This window comes from Centropristis striata, chromosome 16 (genome assembly GCF_030273125.1).
Source record: "Centropristis striata isolate RG_2023a ecotype Rhode Island chromosome 16, C.striata_1.0, whole genome shotgun sequence".
NCBI classification, from domain to species: domain Eukaryota; kingdom Metazoa; phylum Chordata; class Actinopteri; order Perciformes; family Serranidae; genus Centropristis; species Centropristis striata.
In genome coordinates, this window is record NC_081532.1 from 503,997 (window position 1) to 527,838 (window position 23,842).

The 23,842-nt window shown below is 39.1% G+C and overlaps 1 protein-coding gene across 1 annotated transcript in view; it reads left to right on the forward strand.

Annotated features, from left to right (window-relative positions):
* fancm (FA complementation group M) overlaps positions 1-23,842 on the forward strand; it is a 91,278-nt gene that overhangs the window by 41,903 nt on the left and 25,533 nt on the right. The window contains exons 7-15 of the mRNA XM_059352593.1: positions 11,894-12,025; positions 14,241-14,373; positions 14,506-14,598; positions 15,389-15,493; positions 16,034-16,206; positions 17,660-17,866; positions 19,048-19,288; positions 19,965-20,113; positions 20,796-20,957. Of these exons, the coding sequence (XP_059208576.1) occupies positions 11,894-12,025; positions 14,241-14,373; positions 14,506-14,598; positions 15,389-15,493; positions 16,034-16,206; positions 17,660-17,866; positions 19,048-19,288; positions 19,965-20,113; positions 20,796-20,957 (1,395 nt within the window). The remainder of the gene's footprint in view (positions 1-11,893; positions 12,026-14,240; positions 14,374-14,505; positions 14,599-15,388; positions 15,494-16,033; positions 16,207-17,659; positions 17,867-19,047; positions 19,289-19,964; positions 20,114-20,795; positions 20,958-23,842) is intronic.

Here is a 23,842-nt window from a genome sequence, read left to right on the forward strand (position 1 = left end):
GGTAAAATCACCTGATCGACTGAGGATCGGAGACACGACGAGATGATTTAGACAAAAAAACAAACAAAACAATTTTGACAAAAAATGACTCGGGATTATTTTAACAGTGTGACGAAATGAGAAATTAGTATTTGTGGATGGTAAAACACGTGTTTAAATCAAGGAGTGTTTGTAGATCAGCCTCTGTGTTTACAGATATTAATCAGACACATGATCAATCCTGATCAATGTTCAACATGAGACTCTCTACTGATCACACACACACACACACACACACACACACACACACACACAATTGCATCCCAAAAGCGATTCCGTCAGGTAATCTCTTCTTCTTGTCTTGTGTCTTGACGTCTCTCCTTGTTGTATTTTCTCTCTGATGTTCGTCTCTTTGGATAAAAGTGTCTGAGAAATGATTCGTAGATTATAGATCTTTAGATGTTCTGGTTATATCTTTATTTAATGTTTGTGAAATGAGAACGAAATAAGATAGATAGAGAGATGGATCCATCCATCCATCCATCATTGTGTCTTTTTTGTGTCTTTTTTGTGTCTTTTTTGGTCATTTTGTGTCTTTTTTGATAATTTTGTGTCTTTTTTGGTCATTTTGTGTCTTTTTTGGTCATTTTTTGTCTTTTGTGTCTTTTTTTAGTCATTTTCTGTCTTTTGTGTCTTTTTTTAGTCATTTTGTGTATTTTTTAGTCATTTTGTGTCTTTTTTTAGTCCTTTAGTCCAACATAAAATGTGATTTTGAATCTTTTTTTTTTACTTTCAAAACACTATCATGCTCAATAAAGAATGTTAAATGTGTCAAATGTGACCAAAGGTGTCAAATCTACCATATCAGAGGGTTCCATCCAGTTCTATCATTTGATACTAAATCTATTTGAGCTTGTCTCCAGTTTTACTTGGTATATCATCATCAAACTGAAACTGGCCTCATGGAGTTTACAGCCAGAACTTTAGAGGTAAATGTCCAGTAGGGCTCCTTGTGTTGATAATCAACAGTGAGTTGATGGTAGATAAGCAGATTCCCTCTGATCTGATCTGAGTCTCTGCAGCAGCAACCATGATGCTGCTGCTAGCAGGCACGTAGAGGAGCATTATGTAACCACACACACACACACACACACACACACACACCCTCCAATACTCCACTAATAGGCTGCAGACGTCCACAAACACACACACACACATGTTCCTCCTGTTGTTGTGATGGATGAGAATCTAGAACAGATTATAATGATTTTATTGTCACTTTACACATGTTCAGTGAGATTAAAAGATAAATAAAATATATATAAAATGTGAAAATATACAATTTAGACAAACACACATAGGCAAGTAAATGTAAAGAACAACATATATGATATAATGTAAACAGGAAATGGAGGTGAGGAGCAGAATGATTCAGTGTTTATTAATATATTTTACACGTTGAAGGACAAATTATTACACATTAGCTCAGTTAGCTTTGTTAGCTCAGTTAGCTTTGTTAGCTCAGTTAGCTTTGTTAGCTCTGTTAGCCTCTACAGACCATTGATGACATCACTGAGCTCCATCAACCAATCAGCTGCTGGTCACTGCTGCACATGCTCAGTGAGGCTGCAGGGAGGAGGAGTCATCTGGCACACCTCCTCCTCTCCTCTCATCCTCTCCTCTTCTCCTCCTTTACTCCTCTCATCCTCTCCTCTCCTACTTTTCTCCTTTACTCCTTTACTCCTCTCCTCCAAAATGACCAAAAAAGACACAAAATGACTTAAAAAAGACACAAAATGACTAAAAAAAATACACAAAATTACCAAAAAAGTAAATAAAGGGACCTTTCACACACAACTTGGTAAAGTACCACTCGTTTGTCACACTTTGCTCTGAGAAAACAGCCAACAGATGCAAAGTACACTAATTAAATACTCCAATTTGAGATCTGGTGATGGATGATGTGTTTTCCTTCATCAGCCATTGCCTGAAACTCTTATTTCTTTATTTCTGTTGGAGGAATCCATCGGTTCCAATCAATCATGTTGGGAAACAAACAGTTTTCCTCCTGCATTATGTTTGCCTATTGCATGTTTATTTTTGTAAACTGGGATGGATAAACTGTCCATGAATTGGATATCACTGTAAAGCTAGGACTCTTTAGAGTTCAATGAGCCTGTTTTTATTCATGTGTGATGATGAAATCTCCAATATGACCAAAACCAAATGACAGCATTGATTTTTCTCTCTTGTTCCAAAGCTCTTGGTGTATTAATGTAATATTCACCATTGTTATCCTTAATTAGCACCACATTGTATCAACAGGGCCATTAACCATTTGATGCTCAACAACATGGTCTAAAGTGACCCGATATCTGAGTTTTTATGTTCTATATCTTTACAATAAATTATTTTCATCATTCAGTATTCCAGGTTTTCCTCAATTAGTTTGTTTTTGATCATCATACATCCTCATTTTATGTTTTCCTTTATTTAATTTCTTATAAAATCCCTTTTTGTGTCACTACTCTTCTAATGCACAACATGGGTCAAAAATGACCCATATCCATTTTTTAGCTAAGTAGCCTACTAAGCTAACTACTTAGCTAACTTCTTGGCTAAGTAATTAGCTAAGTAGATTGCTATGCTAATTACTTAGCTAACTTCTTGGCTAAGTAATTAGCTAAGTAGATTGCTAAGCTAATTACTTAGCTAACTTCGTGGCTAAGTATTTAGCTTAGCAAGCTACTTAGCCAATTAGTTAGCTATGTAATAAAACAAAAACTTTTTTTCTTCATAAAGTATGAGAAGCAAAATGTAAATAATGATCAGTTGTTATCAAAAACAAGATATTTAAAGAATACTTGGAATATTCAATCATAAAATAAGTTGATATGAAAACATAGAGCACAGAAACACACAGCAGCATTAAATAACAATATTATATTAAATAACAATATTTTATTAAATAACATGGGGAATGAATGAGGGTTATTTTTGACCATGTTGTGCATCAAAGGGTTCATAGTGCTGAGCGTTTTCAGATGATGTCACCACTTCTACTTCTATGTGGCTCTTATTGTTGAACTGCAATCTCCCCCTAAAAACCCACTGCCCACAACTCCAAATTCTCAATAAAAAGGGGGCAAAATTATCATTCCTCTCTTCATATTTTTCCACATAACATTTGTTATTTGTTCATTGATAATTGTGACAGATTATTCATGAATGTGCTGTGTTGAAATATCTGGTTTGTTATTGCACATTGAGCACAGAATTACATGTAAACTGTCCAGAAGGTTTATAGTTTATATCAGGGGTCTCAAACTCAAATTACCTGGGGGCCAATGGAGGCAGTATCAAAATGACTAAAAAAGACACAAAATTACTGAAAAAATACATAAAATTACTAACAAAAGACACAAAATGACAGAAAAAAAAACTAAATTACTTAAAAATGTCACAAAATGACCAAAAAAGAAATTATTTAAAAAAGACACAAAATTACCAAAACAAAACACAAAATTATTTAAAAACGACAAATTATTTAAAAAAGGCACAAAATGACCCAAAAAAGACACAAAATTATTTAAAAAAGACACAAAATGACCAAAAACAGTAATTAAAGGGACCTTCCATCACAACACAGTAAAGTTCCATTCATATAAAACTCTCATTAAACTTTCATATCAAGGTGGGGGCCACAAAATATCATCACGAGGGCCACAATTGGCCCGCGGGCCGCCAGTTTGGCCCCTGGTTCATATGGATAAAATGATCAGTAGAAAACAGAAACTCCAGCTACTAGAACAGTGCAGCTGAGCAGTTTCTGTGGTGTTCTTTGTGATTTCACTCCACATTCCATCAGAGCGACTAGTGAGACGTCACTAATCTGTCTGTTAATCTGATAATCTGACTGAACGCTCCACCTGCCACTCACCTGGAGGTCTGACCTGGAACAGCTTGTTGTTAGCGCTGCTCCTCTGTGGCACGCACACACACACATACACACACACACACACACACACACAAATAAACAACACACACACACACACACACACACACACACAAATAAACAACACACAAACAAATAAACAACACACAACCACACAGACAAACATAGAAACAACACAGTAGAAACACTGCAGGAGACTTCATAATAGTGTTTTTATTCAGTCGAATTTGTGAAACTACACAAAAACATCAACTGAAGACTAATTATTACACTGAATAACCAAAAAACAAAAGAGTTGGATGCAATAAACAGTAACTAACAGTAATTGTTGTAATGTTACATCATTTAAATGTTACCATGACGACATTTAGACTGAAACAAAAGTCTGATTAGCCTCGTTTCATCATAGCGACGGATCAAACACAGACTCAACTGTGGCGCCGTCGCTAACTGATCAGCAGCTGATCATAAACAAAGCAGCATGGCTAATTATGCACAGCGTCTCCGCTGATCATAAACATCATGATGGTGAATTAACAGCATCGCTAACTGTGCACAGAGTGTCTGGTGCTTGTTGTAAACAAACAGAGATCGCTAAGCTAACACCTCCTGCAGCAGCAGCACATACACACTGTACTGCTACAGAGCTAACTGTTAGCCTGTTAGCACATACACACTGTACTGCTACAGAGCTAACTGTTAGCCTGTTAGCACATACACACCGTACTGCTACAGAGCTAACTGTTAGCCTGTTAGCACATACACACTGTACTGCTACAGAGCTAACTGTTAGCCTGTTAGCACATACACACTGTACTGCTACAGAGCTAACTGTTAGCCTGTTAGCACATACACACTGTACTGCTACAGAGCTAACTGTTAGCCTGTTAGCACATACACACTGTACTGCTACAGAGCTAACTGTTAGCCTGTTAGCACATACACACTGTACTGCTACAGAGCTAACTGTTAGCCTGTTAGCTCATACACACTGTACTGCTACAGAGCTAACTGTTAGCCTGTTAGCACATACACACTGTGCTGCTACAGAGCTAACTGTTAGCCTGTTAGCACATACACACTGTACTGCTACAGAGCTAACTGTTAGCCTGTTAGCACATACACACTGTACTGCTACAGAGCTAACTGTTAGCCTGTTAGCACATACACACTGTACTGCTACAGAGCTAACTGTTAGCCTGTTAGCTCATACACACTGTACTGCTACAGAGCTAACTGTTAGCCTGTTAGCACATACACACTGTACTGCTACAGAGCTAACTGTTAGCCTGTTAGCACATACACACCGTACTGCTACAGAGCTAACTGTTAGCCTGTTAGCACATACACACTGTACTGCTACAGAGCTAACTGTTAGCCTGTTAGCACATACACACTGTACTGCTACAGAGCTAACTGTTAGCCTGTTAGCACATACACACTGTACTGCTACAGAGCTAACTGTTAGCCTGTTAGCACATACACACTGTACTGCTACAGAGCTAACTGTTAGCCTGTTAGCAATTTGCAGACTGGACGCTAAGGGGTTAACATCCCCTCCGGCTCTGCAGCTGGGAGAGACTGCTGCAGGAGGACTGGGCCGCTTTGACTCGTTCTGACTCTTATCAACGAGCCTCCGGCCCCCGCGGCTCGTTATTCTGCTTAAAACTTTTGCACAGTACTGTAGGTCTTTGAGGCGGCTTGAATAAAAAAGGGGGGAAATGTAGTTCTTTTGATATATATATTTTAAAAGAAAAAGGTTTTGCTCTGCTGTGTTCTGTGTGTTTCCTGCAGTTGCGTCATTGTCTTATGAGCCACCAACCTCCCTCTCTCTCTCTCTCTCTCTCTCTCTCTCTCTCTCTCTCTCTCTCTCTCTCTCTCTCTCTCTCTGTCTCTCTCTCAATTGGCTTTATTGGGATGACATAACACTGTATATATTGCCAAAGCAAGCATCAGAAAAAAAGATAACAGTAAGGAATATTGAAAGCAATATTTACAATGAATTATTATAATTCTATTATTCATTTGAAAAGAACAGAAAAACTCTGTTGTCTGTAAAGTCGGCTAGTGTCCATGATACTGTACTGCTACAGAGCTAACTGTTAGCCTGTTAGCACATACACACTGTACTGCTACAGAGCTAACTGTTAGCCTGTTAGCACATACACACTGTACTGCTACAGAGCTAACTGTTAGCCTGTTAGCACATACACACTGTACTGCTACAGAGCTAACTGTTAGCCTGTTAGCACCGACACACTGTACTGCTACAGAGCTAACTGTTAGCCTGTTAGCACATACACACTGTACTGCTACAGAGCTAACTGTTAGCCTGTTAGCACATACACACCGTACTGCTACAGAGCTAACTGTTAGCCTGTTAGCACATACACACTGTACTGCTACAGAGCTAACTGTTAGCCTGTTAGCACATACACACTGTACTGCTACAGAGCTAACTGTTAGCCTGTTAGCACATACACACTGTACGGCTACAGAGCTAACTGTTAGCAGACTTAACGCTAAGGGGTTAACATCCCCTCCGGCTCTGCAGCTGGGAGAGACTGCTGCAGGAGGACTGAGCTGCTTCGACTCGTTCTTACTCTTCTTAACGAGCCTCCGGCCCCCGCGGCTCGTTATTTTTTTAACACCTGCTTAAAACTTTTGCACAGTACTGTAGGTCTTTGAGACGGCTTGAATAAAAAAGGGGGAAAATGTAGTTCTTTTGATATATATATTTTTAAAAGGAAAAGGTTTTGCTCTGCTGTGTTTCCTGCAGTTGCGTCATTGTCTCATGAGCCACCAACCTCCCTCTCTCTCTCTCTCTCTCTCTCTCTCTCTCTCTCTCTCTCTCTCTCTCTCTCTCTCTCTCTCTCTCTCTCAATTCTATTCTATTCAGTTCAATTCAATTGGCTTTATTGGCATGACATAACACTGTATATATAACAATAAGGAATATTGAAAGCAATATTTACAATAACTTATTATAATTCTATTATTCATTTGAAAAGAAAAGAAAAACTAATAACAATAAAAGAAAGCAATATTAACAATCATTGAATTACTCTCTCTCTCTCTGTTGTCTGTAAAGTCGGCTAGTTTCCATGATAACAGTTTGTTATTTACCCTCATCTGTGTCTCAAACTACATCATGTGGCGCCTTGAATTTTGGGAAATTGTCAAAATGAAAAGAAAAAAGTTGAAGTCACATGAAAGAAGTCAAAATGACAAAAAAAGTTGAAATCATGAAAAAGGTCAAAATGAGAAGAAAAAAAAGTTGAAATCACGAGAGAAAAAAATCTAAATAATGAATAAAAGTTGAAGTCGTGAGGAAAAGTCAAAATGAAGAAAAAAAGTCTTAATCACGAAAAAAAAGTCAAAATAACAAGAAAAAGTTTAAATCATGAAAAAAGGTCAAAATTAGAAGAAAAAAATAGTCAAAATAATGAAAAAAAGTTGGAAGTCACGAGCAAAAATCAAAATGAAAAAAGTCAAAGTAACGAGAAAAAAGTTGAAGTCACAAGTAAATGTCAAAATGAAGAATAAAAGTCGAAATCATGGAAAAAATGGTCAAAATGAAAAGAAAAAACTCACGATAAAAAGTCAAAATAACGAGAAAATAGTCAAAATAATGAGGAAAACTTTGAAGTCACAAGAACTTGTCAAAATGAAAATAAAACAGTAGAATTCCCAAGGTCAGTGTGCCTGTAAAGTCTTGATGTTAACGTCTAATAAAGCGTGTGAAGCCTGTCTGAAGACACTTTAAGGGTAATGGATGAAATAATTGATCAATTAACCAGATGAAAGGAGGAGAACTCCTCCCTGTTATATCAGCAGCATGGAGACCAGGTCATGGTGTTTCATCTCTGGAACCACAATCTGCTGATTCACATCTGACTCTGGTGATGAAGAGGAAGATAACCATGTTCATCTTCGGCTTCATTTACCTGTTTTAGTTCACCTTCTCTTACATCAGAGAGGAAACAGGATGTTATAACCATGTTTTACCTCCTGATGCTCCATGAGACCAGTTATAAAACCTCTTCATCATCATCATCATCACTGTTCCTCAGAGCTCCGTCTCTCTCAACCTGCTGCAACTAGCACTGAATCATAAAAATATATAAATAAAATACCTTCACTAATAAAGAAACATACGGACAAACAGTTTAAATGCCTAATGTCTACCTTTTTTCTTTTGAAAAAACTACATTTAGTAGCATCTATTGCTGTTTTAAGCCCTCAAAGTAAAAGATAGATTAATAGTTAAAATAAATGAATTAAAACTATTCCTCTTTTCTGCTCTTTATTCTAGAAATCTATAAACTCTTAATTGACAGTCCTCTAAATTAAAACGACATTTAATCATTACACTGCAAAACACATGAAGGTTGCCAAGTATTTTCTTCTTCTATCCACCAAAAGTATCTTCATTATCTTGTTTTACCTCAAATATTGGCTTCAGTTGAGAGTTTTAGTTGCAGAAGTAGAACGTTATTTCAAAAGCATTTTGTATCCACTAAAACATTCTCATTTCAAGTATTGCTGCTTATTTTAATGTTACTGTTGTTTAGCGTAACAGTTTTGGTCATTTTGTGTCTTTTTTTCTAGTAGTTTTGTGTCTTTTGTGTCTTTTTGGTCATTTTATGTCTTTTTTTTAGTCATTTTGTGTCTTTTAGTCCTTTAGTCATCCTTTATGTCATTTTGAATCTTTTTTTTTCTACTTTCAAAATACTTTCATGCTCAATGAAGAATTTTAAATGTTGCAAATGTGACCAATTAATGTTACTACAGTCGGGTTTTTCAAGCCACAATTGCTCACAATAAGAATATTTGTATTTATTTTAAGACATCATTGGTTTTCCAGTTTCTAGATATTTTTACTTATTTAAAGAATTCTAACAAAGAAACATTTTCTTACTGCACTGGCAGATAATTTGACTTGTTTCCAGCATGTATTTGCTTCATTCTAGTTATTTCTGTCTTATTTTTTTCAGTGTGTAGTTAAGTGTGATTAGTTATTATTTGGTCTTCAGGCTTCAGTTGGTCCTTGAGTTTCCTTAGTAATCAGCTGTTAAGTCTGTTTTGTGTTTTTGGAGGCGCTCCGTATGTGATGGAGCCTCCTGAGCAGATGGGCTGACCTCCTTCAGGGTTTTGTGTTCTGGGTGTTGATGGTGTTTGGTGAAAGTCAGAGGAATTAAAGGTTGTTATTTAACCCCTCGCTTTGTGCTGCTGTAAGCCTCCTGGGGCAGAAACATGGACCAAGGCTTTACATAACAAGGAGAGACGCTTTCATGACTGTCCACATGTCAACCTATAATATACAATAGAATATAGAATATAGAATATATTATGGAATATATATTGGTAAAATAAAACAGCTGCTTTACCACTATTGGTTCATGAGAAGACCAACCAGTGGCTGTATGAGATGTTTTTAATCAAACAATCCATTGCTCTCTCTTTGTTACGTCTGATTCATTCATTTTTTATTTTCTTTCTGTCAAATGCAGCAATTACATTTTTATTATTATTATCATTATTATTATTATTGTTATTATTATTTTAGGGCTAAATGACTTCCATTTTAAATGTATTTTTTATTATTAGAAAATCTATTTATTATTAATTTAATTGTTTTTGTATAATTCAATACAAAAATATATTTTTTAATTATTTTGTATCATTATTTTAATTAATTTTATTTAATTATTTTGTATAATTAAATACAAAAATATTTGTTTTAATTATTTTGTAGCATTATTTTAATTAATTTTATTTAATTATTTTGTAGAATTAAATACAAAAAATATTTGTTTTAATTATTTTGTATCATTATTTCAATTCATTTTATTTAATTATTTTATAGAATTAAATACAAAAATATTTGTTTTAATTATTTTGTAGCAATATTTTGATTTATTTTATTTATTTTGTATAATTAAATACAAAAATATATTTTTTAATTACTTTGTATCATTATTTCAATTCATTTTATTTAATTATTTTGTATAACTCAATACAGAAAATATTTCTATTTCTTCTTTACATTCTGGATAATATCCCACCTTTCTTGGAGTCGGTTGTATAAATGTAGACGTCAGCCTATTTATCATAATGAATCTTCCCGATCTTTACACAACCTCTATTCACAAATCACAACAACTAAATTGCTTGTCGTCTGTTACAACATCAGTTATTTTATGGATTGATCCAGCGAGCAGCCCAGTGGCTGGTTGGTTGGAGAGCAGCTCTTCACCAGATGGAAACATAACGAGCTCCTCTATTATCTGCAGCCGTGACGATGAATAGATGCTGTTCAATCTCCGTCTGACAAACTGCCTCATCTCTGCGTCTTTTATCAGGAAACGGGGACAAGAGCAAAACCAACCCAAAACACTGTTATTATTATTATTATTTACTGTTATTATGTGTCTGCTGTGAAAGTAGAACACCTTTATTCTGTCTGTTTACCAGTGTTAGGGTGTGTGTGTGTGAAAATATGTCTTACATCATGAATCTTAAATTCAAATTGGAAGCCTCTCAGTCTGGAGGAGACAGTGTTTTCTGTTTCCCTGAATGATGTCTGCTTCTATCTGACCTCTAGATCATCAGATATATAATAATAGTAATTAAGGCCACGGGACAATCAGCCCTAGCTATAACTACTGTTATACTGTGGATTTATTCTCTTCCTCTTCCGGACGCAATTTGGTCCTGCTACTACTAATTGTAAATCAAAACATGTGGTTTGATCGTGATCGTTGTGCTATTACTTTTCTCTACAGAATATGAAAAACTGCCCCAAATTTTGCATTGAAGTGAATGGGACGGCCGACAAAAAATTAGCAAAAAAGAACAATAATTGTAGATTTTTAAACGTCTACTTCTCCGGCATAATTTCACCTAGAGACTCCATTTAAACTTTAAACAGTAGACACAAGTCTTGTGTATCGGTGTATTAATCCACGTTTCGATAGGTCATATAGTTTTTTATCAATCCCTGTTCAATGAACATGATCATTTTTGGAGAAATTCTGAGATTATAATGGGTGTGTATTGCACGGAATGTTCGTGTCACAGTGTGTGACATCATCACCAGAGTGTAGAGGGAGAGAAAAAACTGTCAAAAAATAAATTTGAAACTGCGCTCCAGGCCGCAAATTCCACTCTACAGAAATAATTTATACATAGAAACGTAGGAAAATTAGTCTTCTCCCTCACAATCCTCTGGTAAAGCTGTCAGAGTTATAGTTTGGGCGTAGGACGCACAGATGATCCACCAACACCACCAACAGCCTCATTGGCTCCCATATTAAAAACGCAGGAAGATTTCTGAAAAAGCGAGATGTAACAGTTTTTTTAGATCGGTCTAGCAAAGCTATTTTTTAATTTTTCTTAAAAAAATCATATGTAGACGTTCAGGAAGAACTCAGGACGCTCAAAGTGAAGTCGGATCAATGATAGGTATTATGGTTTTGCCAAAAATGTTTTCTGTTCGAGGCCAGAAATTCCAGTCCACCTCTGGCTGCTGTCACTGTTCCGGAACATTCTACAGATGCAGTTAATTTGGTTGATTGCTCTGCTCTGATTGCCTTTGATGCTTTGATGCAATAGGTTTTTCCTTTACAATGTGTCTCTGTTTACAGTCTCTTACTTTGTGATTTGTGTGTGATGCCCTTTGTTTGTTTGTTTGTTTGTTTGTTTGACGGGTGCATGCCTTGTTTGGTTATTTATTTAATATTAATCTCTTTTGCTCTGATGGGAGAGCTGTGCCTTAATTTCGTTGTGCTAACATATTTTTTTATAGTACCATGCAATGACAATAAAGACTCTATTCTGTTCTTCAGTTTGGTGCTTGCTAGTCAGGAAACAGGAAATGACCTATTATTATTATTGTTGTTGTTGTTGTTGTTGTCGTTGTTGTTGACGACCTGTGTCTGTGTCTGTCCCCTCCAGGTTCTGGAGAAGTTCATGTCCCGTCTGGTCCAGAACCGTGTGATGGGTCATAAAGACCTGAAGACCCTCAGCAAGTACCAGATGATCCTGGCCAGGGACCAGTTCCGCAAGAACCCCCCGCCCTGCATCAAGGCACGGCTATATTATTATTATTATTATTATTATTATTATATATCATTTACTGGGTCCTGTAGAGAAGTATTCAGATCATCACATCAGGTCTAAAACACACTGAGACTTTACTTCACTGCCTTAAAATCCTCATTAACCCTCCTGTTATGTTGCACCCGGAGTTAAAAAAAAAAAGATGCAAAAGAAGAAAAAAGTAGATTAAAACAGAACCGTTTAAAGAGATACTGACAGTGTAGACTGCACATTTACAGATGGATGTTGTTATTATTAGCTGTTGTGGTGCATATTTCATGTAGAATACTTACAGTTTGACTGAGAATCTCACAACACACAGTAACTCTGCTCTTATGTTGCAGGTCAAATTTACCCATTTTAACGTTTAGAAATCTAAAAAAAAATAGTTAAACATTTTTTTTCATAAAAAGAAAACAATTTTACATTTTAAATAAAATTTAAATATCATGTAAAAATATCACATTTTATATGTAGGTCGTTCCAATGTACATAAAAAGTTTTAACATGCATTTATTAATTATGAAAAACGAGTGAATTCTCCTCATTGAAGCTGATCTGTGAGAGGGAAAGAACACCAGAACACTAAATATTGATTAAAATGGTCAGTAATGGAGTTATATATGGTGTTATATATCCTGTTATTTATATTATATTTATATATGCTGTTATTTATATTATATTTATATATGCTGTTATATATCCTGTTATTTATATTATATTTATATATGCTGTTATTTATATTATATTTATATATGCTGTTATTTATATTATATTTATATATCCTGTTATTTATATTATATTTATATATGCTGTTATTTATATTATATTTATATATCCTGTTATTTATATTATATTTATATATCCTGTTATTTATATTATATTTATATATGCTGTTGTATATCCTGTTATTTATATTATATTTATATATCCTGTTATTTATATTATATTTATATATCCTGTTATTTATACTATATTTATATATGCTGTTGTATATCTGAGAGGTGATTTCCATCACAATCCCTTTTAGAACAGTTGATGCTCACATGAAAAGAAAATGACCCACAGAGGAAAACATCAAAGTCTCTCATACAAACAAGCATTATTATTATTGTCACACATTAACTAAACACACACCATGTTCCAGATGTATTATATTATATAATATGTGTCTCCATGTCCACTCATCCAGCCTGCAGCAGAGATCTGTAGTAGCTCTGCTGATCATCAGCTGACTGGGAAACCTGCTGAGTCTCAGTTGGTCTCTACAGGGTTGAGACCAGTTTACTGAACATACACTTCCTCCGTAAACTGTAAAAAGGTGTCTAAAACCAGATCAAACAGTAAATCTAAAGGTCTAAAACCAGATCAAACAGTAAATCTAAAGGTCTAAAACCAGATCAAACAGTAAATCTAAAGGTCTAAAACCAGATCAAACAGTAAATCTAAAGGTCTAAAACCAGATCAAACAGTAAATCTAAAGGTCTAAAACCAGATCAAACAGTCAATCTGAGGGAAATGATCTTGCTGCATGGACAGATAATTTACCTTGACAAGATTTATTAAATTAAGATTATTAAATCTAGAAATAAGCATGTTGAATGCTTGCTGCTGGCAGCTTTAATTTATCTCTTTTGTACATTTTTTGTCTTTTTTGGTCATTTTGTGACCAAAAGAAGACGTAAAAAGACACAAAATGACCAAAAAAGACACAAAAAGACACAAAAAAGACCAAAAAAACCCCACAAAAAGACGTAAAATGACCAAAAAAGAAACAAAAGACGTAAAGTGACCAAAAAATACATAAAACACAAATTATCTGTCCATGCAGCAAGATCATTTCCCTCAGATTTACTGTTTTATCTGGTTTTTAGACCTTTTTATCAGTGCAGACACATGTTTTCCTAAAAGCAGAATGAAATCCCTGATGAAGTTAACTTCTGCAGTATTAAAATGAGTCTCCTCCATGTATCTTCTTGTTCCTGGTGTCTGCAGGATTAAAGTGACTCCATGTATTGATAGTGTCTCCTGTGTGCAGGCGGGCCAGCAGGGCATGCTGGAGTATTAAAATGACATATTTAACGTATTAAACGTATCTTAATGTGTCTGCTGTGTGCAGGCGGGCCAGCAGGGCATGCTGGAGTATTAAAATGACGTATTAAACGTATTAAACGTATCTTAATGTGTCTCCTGGTGTGTGCAGGCGGGCCAGCAGGGCATGCTGGAGGGAGACTTTGCTCTGTGCATCAGTCTGTACCACGGCTACGAGCTGCTGATGCAGGTGGGACTCCGCTCGCTCTTCTTCTTCATCCAGAGCATCATGGACGGATCCAGAGGTGAGTCCTCTCTAGCTGGATCATCTCCACTCTATCCTCAGAATCAGACTGATCCAGCTCCTGGTGGATCTCTAGGCTCCATAATGTCTGTGTGATGGTCTAATGTGAGCCCTCCTCCTCTGTCTGGTCCAGAGATGTCCAGGGCCAGGAACGAGCTGCAGAGGACTCCCTCCTTCATGGAGCTCTACCAGGAGATGGAGCAGATGTTTGTGAAGCCGTCTGCAGGTACATGACAACATGTCACACCTGTATCACCTGTATCACCTGTATCACCTGTATCACCTGTCACACCTGTATCACTCATCACTCAGCTGCCTTTATTATCTTCTTTACTGTACGGAGGAGGACTAGGGCCAGATAGGAGAAACACTTATTATTACATCAGATAAAACTTTATTGATCCACAACAGGGCGATTCACTCATCACAGCAGCAAAAACACAATCAAAAGGTTTGAATATAAATAGTACTGGTTTGAATGAAAAATGAAAAATATATATTATGCAATTGTGCACGAGAAAAAAGAAAAAAAAAGATATGATGAAAATAAAGTTGAAATACAATGTTGAGGGGAAAAAAGTCAAAATGACTGAATAAAGTTGACTTTTTAAGGTGTAGTAGGCTGCAGGCTACCACCTGATTTACCTCAAATAAATAATAATATAATATAATAAATGACATAAAAGCAAATATAGGGCTCCACGCTGCTTTGTTATCTAGTCTGGATGTCATCAACAAGTCTGGATTTGGAGCTTCTGGACACTCTACAGGGTTAAAAACTATATTAGCACGTGAGTATTGTATCAAAGCATCTAACATGACTAATATATAAATGCACAGAGAGAGTTTACATACACAGTTAGTGAATTATGCAGCATAAAGTGACCTGAGTCAGTCAGATAGTGACCTCCACCCATAGAGACAGAATAACACATTATTCTAACACTACTTAAATAAACAGCATCAAAACACACATGCTGTATTATTATTATTATTATTGATAATGTTTCTTGCAGGTCCAGAGGAGCCGTTCATCTACAGTCACCCCAAACTGGAGAAACTGGAGCAGGTGGTGGTGCAGCACTTCAGACGCTGGGCGGAGGACTCCTCCATCAATAACGGTGATTAATGATCCTCACCGAGTCCTTCTGACTCTCAGGCAGCCATTGTTCTGGTTCCAGCTGAATCATTCTCTACATGGTTTAACTGCACTAAGGGAAAGACTCTGTTTAAACCTGTTGAACCTTGTTGCTTTGCTTAAATTTAAAGAAAACGTCACTAGTAAAATGACCGTTTGTCTGTCAGTTACTGAAAATAACTTGACTTGTGCAGTTAATTCTAAATCTTAGTTATGCATACTGCAGACCTGTTTAAGCATTTAATTAGAAAATGTTTTAGTGCAAATGAATGTTTATGGAAAGTAACAAACACAATTAGATAAATGAAACGCCTAAGAAACAGCTTCAGGTTTTCCTCAAACATATTTCAGGTTTTAACAGGGTGAATAATTGATTACAAATGTTAATTTAAATATTTAAATATTCCTTTAAGGATTAAACATTGGAGTTATATTTAAATATATTTATTAATTGATGTTCTAACTACTACATGCAAGTCATTTTAATAATCTGTTTCTCTTCTTCTGACTGGTTGACGTCCAGCTCCTCAGGAGGTCAACACGCGTGTCATGATCTTCTCCTCGTTCAGGGAGAGCGTGCAGGAGATCGCTGCCATGTTGGACCGCCACGCCCCTCTGATCCGGGTCATGACCTTTATGGGCCAAGCCTCCGCAGGGAAAGGAGTCAAAGGCTTCACCCAGAAGGAGCAGCTGGAGGTAGGGGGCGGGGCTACCAGAAGGAGCAGCTGGAGGTAGGGGGCGGGGCTACCAGAAGGAGCAGCTAGAGGTAGGGGGGCGGGGCTACCAGAAGGAGCAGCTAGAGGTAGGGGGCGGGGCTACCAGAAGGAGCAGCTGGAGGTAGGGGGCGGGGCTACCAGAAGGAGTAGCTGGAGGTAGGGGGCGGGGCTACCAGAAGGAGCAGCTGGAGGTAGGGGGCGGGGCTACCAGAAGGAGTAGCTGGAGGTAGGGGGCGGGGCTACCAGAAGGAGCAGCTGGAGGTAGGGGGCGGGGCTACCAGAAGGAGTAGCTGGAGGTAGGGGGCGGGGCTACCAGAAGGAGTAGCTGGAGGTAGGGGGCGGGGCTACCAGAAGGAGCAGCTAGAGGTAGGGGGGCGGGGCTACCAGAAGGAGCAGCTGGAGGTAGGGGGCGGGGCTACCAGAAGGAGTAGCTGGAGGTAGGGGGCGGGGCTACCAGAAGGAGTAGCTGGAGGTAGGGGGCGGGGCTACCAGAAGGAGCAGCTGGAGGTAGGGGGCGGGGCTACCAGAAGGAGCAGCTGGAGGTAGGGGGCGGGGCTACCGCCGGGGTTAAAAGGTGGTAAAAGGTACGAAATAGCCGTGTTTCCTTTTAAGGGGAAGAGTGTCCACCCGGACATTAACCTAAGAATCCTTAGGTCTCCTGAAAGGTGACATATAAGTAATTAGGGCCACCAAGCAAGCAATATCTGTAGGGACCAGTGCTGCACTACTGTTATACTGTGGATTTTTTCTTCTTCCTCTTCCGGATGCAATTTCGTCCCGCTACTAGTAGGACGCGAAAAACTGCCCAAAATTTTGCATTGAAGTGAATGGGACGGGCGAAAAAAAATGAGCGAGAAAGAACAATAATTGGAGGTTTTTAAACGTCTACTTCTCCGGCATAATTTCACCTAGAGACTCCATTTAAACTTTAAACAGTAGACACAAGTCTTGTGTATCGGTGTATTAATCCACGTTTCGATAGGTCATATAGTTTTTTATCAATCCCTGTTCAATGACCATGATCATTTTTGGAGAAATTCTGAGATTATAATGGGTGTGTATAGGAAGATTTCTGTAGAAAAGCATATCTAACAGTTTTTCAGATCGCTCTAACAAAGCTATTTTTTCATTTTTCTTAAAAAAACATATGTAGATGTTCAGGACGCTCAAAGTGAAGTCGGATCAATGATAGGTATTATGGTTTTGCCAAAAATGCTTTCTGTTCGAGGCCAGAAATTCCAGTCTGTCCACCTCTGCTGTCACTGTTCAGGAACATTCTACAGCTGCTGTTAATTCTGTTGATTGCTCTGCTCTGATTGGTCGACCCCAAAGCCTTTGATCCTTTGTATCTCTCACAGAAAGAGGTCTATGAGATGTTCTCCTGTAGTTCCAGTGGTTTCCGTCTGTTGATCCTTTATTCTGGTGTGCTGCAGGTGGTGAGCCGGTTCCGTCAGGGCGGCTTCAACACTCTGGTGTCCACCTGTGTGGGGGAGGAGGGGCTGGACATCGGGGAGGTGGACCTCATCGTCTGCTTCGATGCTCAGAAGAACCCGATCCGCCTGGTGCAGAGGATGGGACGAACCGGACGGAAACGCCAGGGACGCATCGTTGTCATCCTGGCTGAGGGCCGAGAGGAGAGGGTGGGTGTCTCGGTCACCATGGGGACAAATGAGACGTGGACACTAGAATTAAACTGTTCATGTTCTACCAAATCCACAGAAACAAACACAGTCATGGAAAAATTATTAGATCACCTTGTTTTCTCTAATTTCTTGTTCATTAGGGCCACGGGGCAATCGCACAGAGCAACTCTTTGAGTTGCAGGACAAATTATATATCAAAACGTGCGGTTTGATCGGGATCGGTGTGCTATTACTTTTCTCTACAGAATATGAATTTTTCGCGACTTAAGTAGACACAAGTCTTGTGTATCAGTGTATTAATCCACGTTTCGATAGGTCATATAGTTTTTTATCAATCCCTGTTCAATGACCATGATCATTTTTGGAGAAATTCTGAGATTATAATGGGTGTGTATTGCACGGAATGTTCGTGTCACAGTGTGTGACATCATCGCCAGAGTGTAGAGGGAGAGAAAACATTGTCAAAAAATAAATTTTAAAACTGCGCTCCAGGCCGCAAATTCCACTCTACAGAAATAATTTATACATAGAAACGTAGGAAAATTAGTCTTCTCCCTCACAATCCTCTGGTAAAGCTGTCAGAGTTATAGTTTGGGCGTAGGACGCACAGATGATCCACCAACACCACCAACAGCCTCATTGGCTCCCATATTAAAAACACAGGAAGATTTCTGAAAAAGGGAGATGGAACAGTTTTTTTAGATCGCTCTAACAAAGCTATTTTTCCATTTCTCTTAAAAAAAAACCATATGTAGACGTTCAGGAAGAACTCAGGACGCTCAAAGTGAAGTCGGATCAATGATAGGTATTATGGTTTTGCCAAAAATGCTTTCTGTTCGAGGACAGAAATTCCAGTCTGTCCACCTCTGGCTGCTGTCACTGTGCTAGAAGATTCCACAGCTGTTAATTCTGTTGATTGCTCTGATCTGATTGGTCGACCGCAAAGCCTTTGATGCTTTGATGTGATTACAGTCACAGATGCATACACGCACACATGCGCGTGTAAGTGTGCACAATCCTCCAGATACGCATGCTTCACACACACACACACACGCACGCACACAAATTAACCTTTAGTTGAACCAGGTATTAAAATGAACCAGAAACTGAAGAAAACAAGGAGGTCTGATCATTTATTCCATGACTGTATAATAACCTTTAACCTTTGTTTTGGTCAGGCTTACAACCAGAGCCAGAGCATCAAGCGTAGCATGGATAAGTCCATCATCAGCAACAAGAGCGGCTTCCACATGTACCCCAGCAGCCCCCGCATGCTGCCCCCGGGGGTCCAGCCCACCCTGCACAAGATGCACATCACCTGTGGACAGTTTGACCACCGGGACAGCAGCAGGAGGTCCAGCAGGGGGAGGAGGTCCCACTCCGAGGGACGGACCTCCCTCATCCACCCTCACAACCTCAGTGAGTCAGAACAGTTTTTATAAACCGGGTTACGGCTGGTTCAAAGGTCAGTCAGGCGGCTCAGGGCCAGATTTAAGAATAAAGGGACACGTCGGACAAAAGCTCCACATGTTTTCCACATGTTCTCTATCACCATAGGTTTCAATTTTTGGTAGGAACCACTTCATCTAGATTGTGGATCGGAGATGGCAGCCATATAAAGTCTATGAGAACCAATATATCTTCCAGGCCATTTAGATGGTCAATCTGGGTGTCAACATCTACATTTTCTGGGTCAAAGAACCATTTAAAGCTCTTGAGAATATCACTAGATGACTCACTGTAAACAGAGATCCAAACATTTTCAGCTCAGGATTCCTGCTGCAGCACCTGAAGACCTTCCAGTCTGGGAGAACATGAACATTTCTATTGGATCAAATAATCATCTAGTGATATTCTCAACAGCTTTAAATCATTCTTTGACCCAGAAAATGTAGATTTTGACACCAAGGTCCTTGATTGTAGATCCTGGACTTGTGTTTCTGACTGTGTGTGTCCTGTGTTAGTGTGTGTTTCTGACTGTGTGTGTCCTGTGTTAGTGTGTGTTTCTGACTGTGTGTGTTTCTGACTGTGTGTGTCCTGTGTTAGTGTGTGTTTCTGACTGTGTGTGTTTCTGACTGTGTGTGTCCTGTGTTAGTCCATCAGGGCTCTGAGACGTCTGACGGGTTCCTGAGTCGATCTGAATATTCTCTCTGGTCGTCCACCATGAAGCTGCAGGAACATGAAGCTCATCCAACCCTGAGAACATCACATTTCCTGTCCATACCCAGTGATCCTCCACCGCAGGTTTCTATCTTTACTTTATCTAGTAACACTAGTTCATGTGCACATCTGAAAAGTTCCAGACAATAGAAGCCATAAAGATAAAATCCTTGCGAGCCCATTTGGAGACCAGCTGATCCATCCATTCCATGAAACCCACATATGCTAAATGTTTTTGAATAAAACCCTTTAATCCTAAGAAATCACCCAAATAAGCCAAAAACCAGGTCACAGTGAGTGAAATGGAGCAAAATCCACAATGAAACTGTAGATTGAACACAGAAAACATAGAAATAAATCCAGAGCCTGGAGGGATTGTTGCCAGATCTGATCTGATCTCTGGAATCTGAGGAATGTTTGGCTCCGACTCTCGTCGTCATGCTTTTAAACTGAAATATCTTTTAATGAAGCCGGGTTTTTATTTCCTCTGAGGCTTATTGGAAGTCGTGAAGTTGAACAACATCTTGGAGAAACAGTGACAGTAAATGTAGATATTTAGAATGGGTGCTAACATTGCTATTTGTAAATCCTAACGTCAAGGTTGCAAAGTTGTAAAAGATGTTAATTTTAAACTTTAAAAAGTGCAAGAACCTTGTTTTATTCTCCCTGTGTGTCTTTTGTTCAGAGCTTGAATATATATAGTTATTATTTAAGCAACAGGTAGTTTTGCAGTAACAGCGTTATGATGTGGTTTGATGTTTTAAAGGAGGTCGTTTCCAGCGTCCCCCCGTCCAGAGAGCTGTCTCTGTGGGAGTGGAGGCACTGGCAGCACAAGGCGCTGCCCACCCACGCCGTGGACCACTCCCTCCGCTGCCGACACTTCATCAGCGTCATGGAGCTGGTGGACGCCATGAGGGAGGAGCCTGAGGTCAGAACACCGAACATGTTACAGTCTCAGACCACGCCCTCTCTAATGTCTCAGGCCACGCATACACACTGCACTGCTACAGAGCTAACTGTTAGCCTGTTAGCACATACACACTGTACTGATACAGAGCTAACTGTTAGCCTGTTAGCACATACACACTGTACTGCTACAGAGCTAACTGTTAGCCTTTTAGCACATACACACTGTACTGCTACAGAGCTAACTGTAGCTAACTGCCACTAACGGAGGCTCTTCTTAACGAGCCGCAGGGTCGGAGGCTCTTCTTAACGGGCCGCAGGGTCGGAGGCTCTTCTTAACGAGCCGCAGGGTCGGAGGCTCTTCTTAACGAGCCGCAGGGTCTGAGGCTCTTTTTAATGAGCCGCAGGGTCGGAGGCTCTTCTTAAAGAGCCGCAAGGTCTGAGGCTCTTTTTAACGAGCCGCGGGTTCGAGGCTCTTTTTCACGAGCCGCGGGGTCGGAGGCTCTTCTTAACGAGCCGCAGGGTTGGAGGCTCTTACATAACGAGCCGCGGGGTCGGAGGCTCTTCTTAACGGGCCGCGGGGGTAGGAGGCTCTTCTTAACAAGCCACGGGGGTCGGAGGCTCTTCTTAACGAGCCGCGGGGGTCGGAGGCTCTTCTTAACGAGCCGCGGGGGTCGGAGGCTCTTCTTAACGAGCCGGGGGGGTCGGAGGCTCTTCTTAACGAGCTGCGGGGGTCGGAGGCTCTTCTTAACGAGCTGCGGGGGTCGGAGGCTCTTCTTAACGAGCCGCGGGGGTCGGAGGCTCTTCTTAACGAGCCGGGGGGGTCGGAGGCTCTTCTTAACGAGCTGCGGGGGTCGGAGGCTCTTCTTAACGGGCCGCGGGGGTAGGAGGCTCTTCTTAACGAGCCGCGGGGTCGGAGGCTCTTTTTAACGGGCCGCGGGGGTAGGAGGCTCTTCTTAACGAGCCGCGGGGGTCGGAGGCTCTTCTTAATGAGCCGCGGGAGTCGGAGGCTCTTATTAACGAGCCGCGGGGGTCGGAGGCTCTTCATAACGAGCCGCGGGGTCGGAGGCTCTTCTTAATGAGCCGCGGGTAGACATGTTTTCTGCCTTAAAGTGAATTTATCATCATAAAGCATGAACGTATGTAAAGAGGAAGCTTGTTGCTGCTTTAGAGCCCATTTCAGATTATTAGCTCAGAGGGGTTTTGAAACTTTGAAAATCGAGAACTTCACCTCTTCTACACATGATGTCATAATATGATGTCATATTGTGATGTGATGGTGGATTCCTCAGGTTATTATTCAGGTTATTTATGATGAAACTGTTGTGTTTTAACTCTGAGCATTAAAACAGAAGTGAGTGTAATCTTTCTCTGTTGCATGAAGGAAAAATAAGATAAAGAAAAGTTGATGTGATGAGCATGAAACCACCACTTCAAACTACCGTTTACGCCTCTAAATCAGAGTTCTGCTGTTCAGAAACTGTTCCTCCACACGGCCTCAAACATCCTGTAGCTGTAGTTCCTTCTAGTATCTCAGAGTCTATATTTACCGTCTGAAAGGAGTCAGCTGAGCTTCATGAGGACCAGACTGTTGTTGTTGCGTCACTACATTCATCATTTTCAGCTCGAAGGCAAATTCCTGATAAATTAAAGCTTCTGTGGTTTAATTGTGATTTTAGATTCTATTTTTGAAGTAGAACACGGAAATGTGAACACGTAGCTCTACACTGTAGATGTAGATGTAGCTCTTCTGTATATTTTTTGTCTTTTCTGTAAAAAGACACTTTAATTGATCTCTTTTGTAAATTTTTTGTCTTTTTTTGTCATTTTGTGACCAAAAGAAGATGTAAAAAGACACAGAATGACCAAAAAAGAACAAAAATATTATTATTATGTAACTAAAATGAGTGAGTAACCTCTTCACAGGGATTTCAGTCTTGTGTAAAGACTTGTTTTTAGGATTGACATTGTGAGCTTTTTCATGCTTTTCAATCTCTTCAACTGTTGAATATGGTGAGTTTTTACCTCAAATATTGGCTCCAGTTGAGAGTTTTAGTTGCATGGAGTTTAATTTTATGTCAAAAGCATTTTCTACCACCAAAACGTGCTAGTTTCAAGTATTTCTGCTTATTTTAATGTTACTACAGTCGGGCTTTTCAAGACACAATTACTCAAAAAAAGAATATTTGGATTTATTTTAACATATCATTGTTTTTCCAGTTTCTAACAGCTAATTAATGTCTCAGGTTTTAGTTCTTCTACACATTTAATATTGGTGTTATTGCTCATTTTATGATCCTCCTTGTTGTTATTATTAGTAGTTAATTCTCCTCCTGACCCTGTTTACAGGTTTCAGTCCCTCCTCCTCATTATTCACTCTGTCACATCCAAATATCGCCTTTAAGAACATTGTGACCTACTTGTTTCTCCATCTGTTATTTTACTAGATTTACCATCGATAACACCTCTGAATTTACCCAAATCCTGTAAATGAGGTCAGAGATTCTGGTAAAACAGAGTCGTGAGGCTCTTATTACTCACTACTGTTGGTTTGTTTCCACCAGGAGAGAATAATTATCACCTGTAGAACACAGCAGGATTATTATTATTATTATTATGATTATTATTATTATTAAAGGTTAAAGCTGCTGACTCACTCCTTCAGGTTGAATTCAGCTCATAAAAACACCACGAGAACTAAAACACACCTCGGCTCAAACATTTGATCAAGGAACAAAGAAGTCCAACATGAATTACTCTCTGAAGTAAAGAACAAACTAACAAACAGCTCAGAGTCTCTAATCCTGAAGTCTGAACCCTGCAGAGTTATTATCACTGGAAAATAAGAAATAAATCACTAGAATGAAGCAAATACATGCTGGAAACAAGTCAAATTATCTGCCAGAG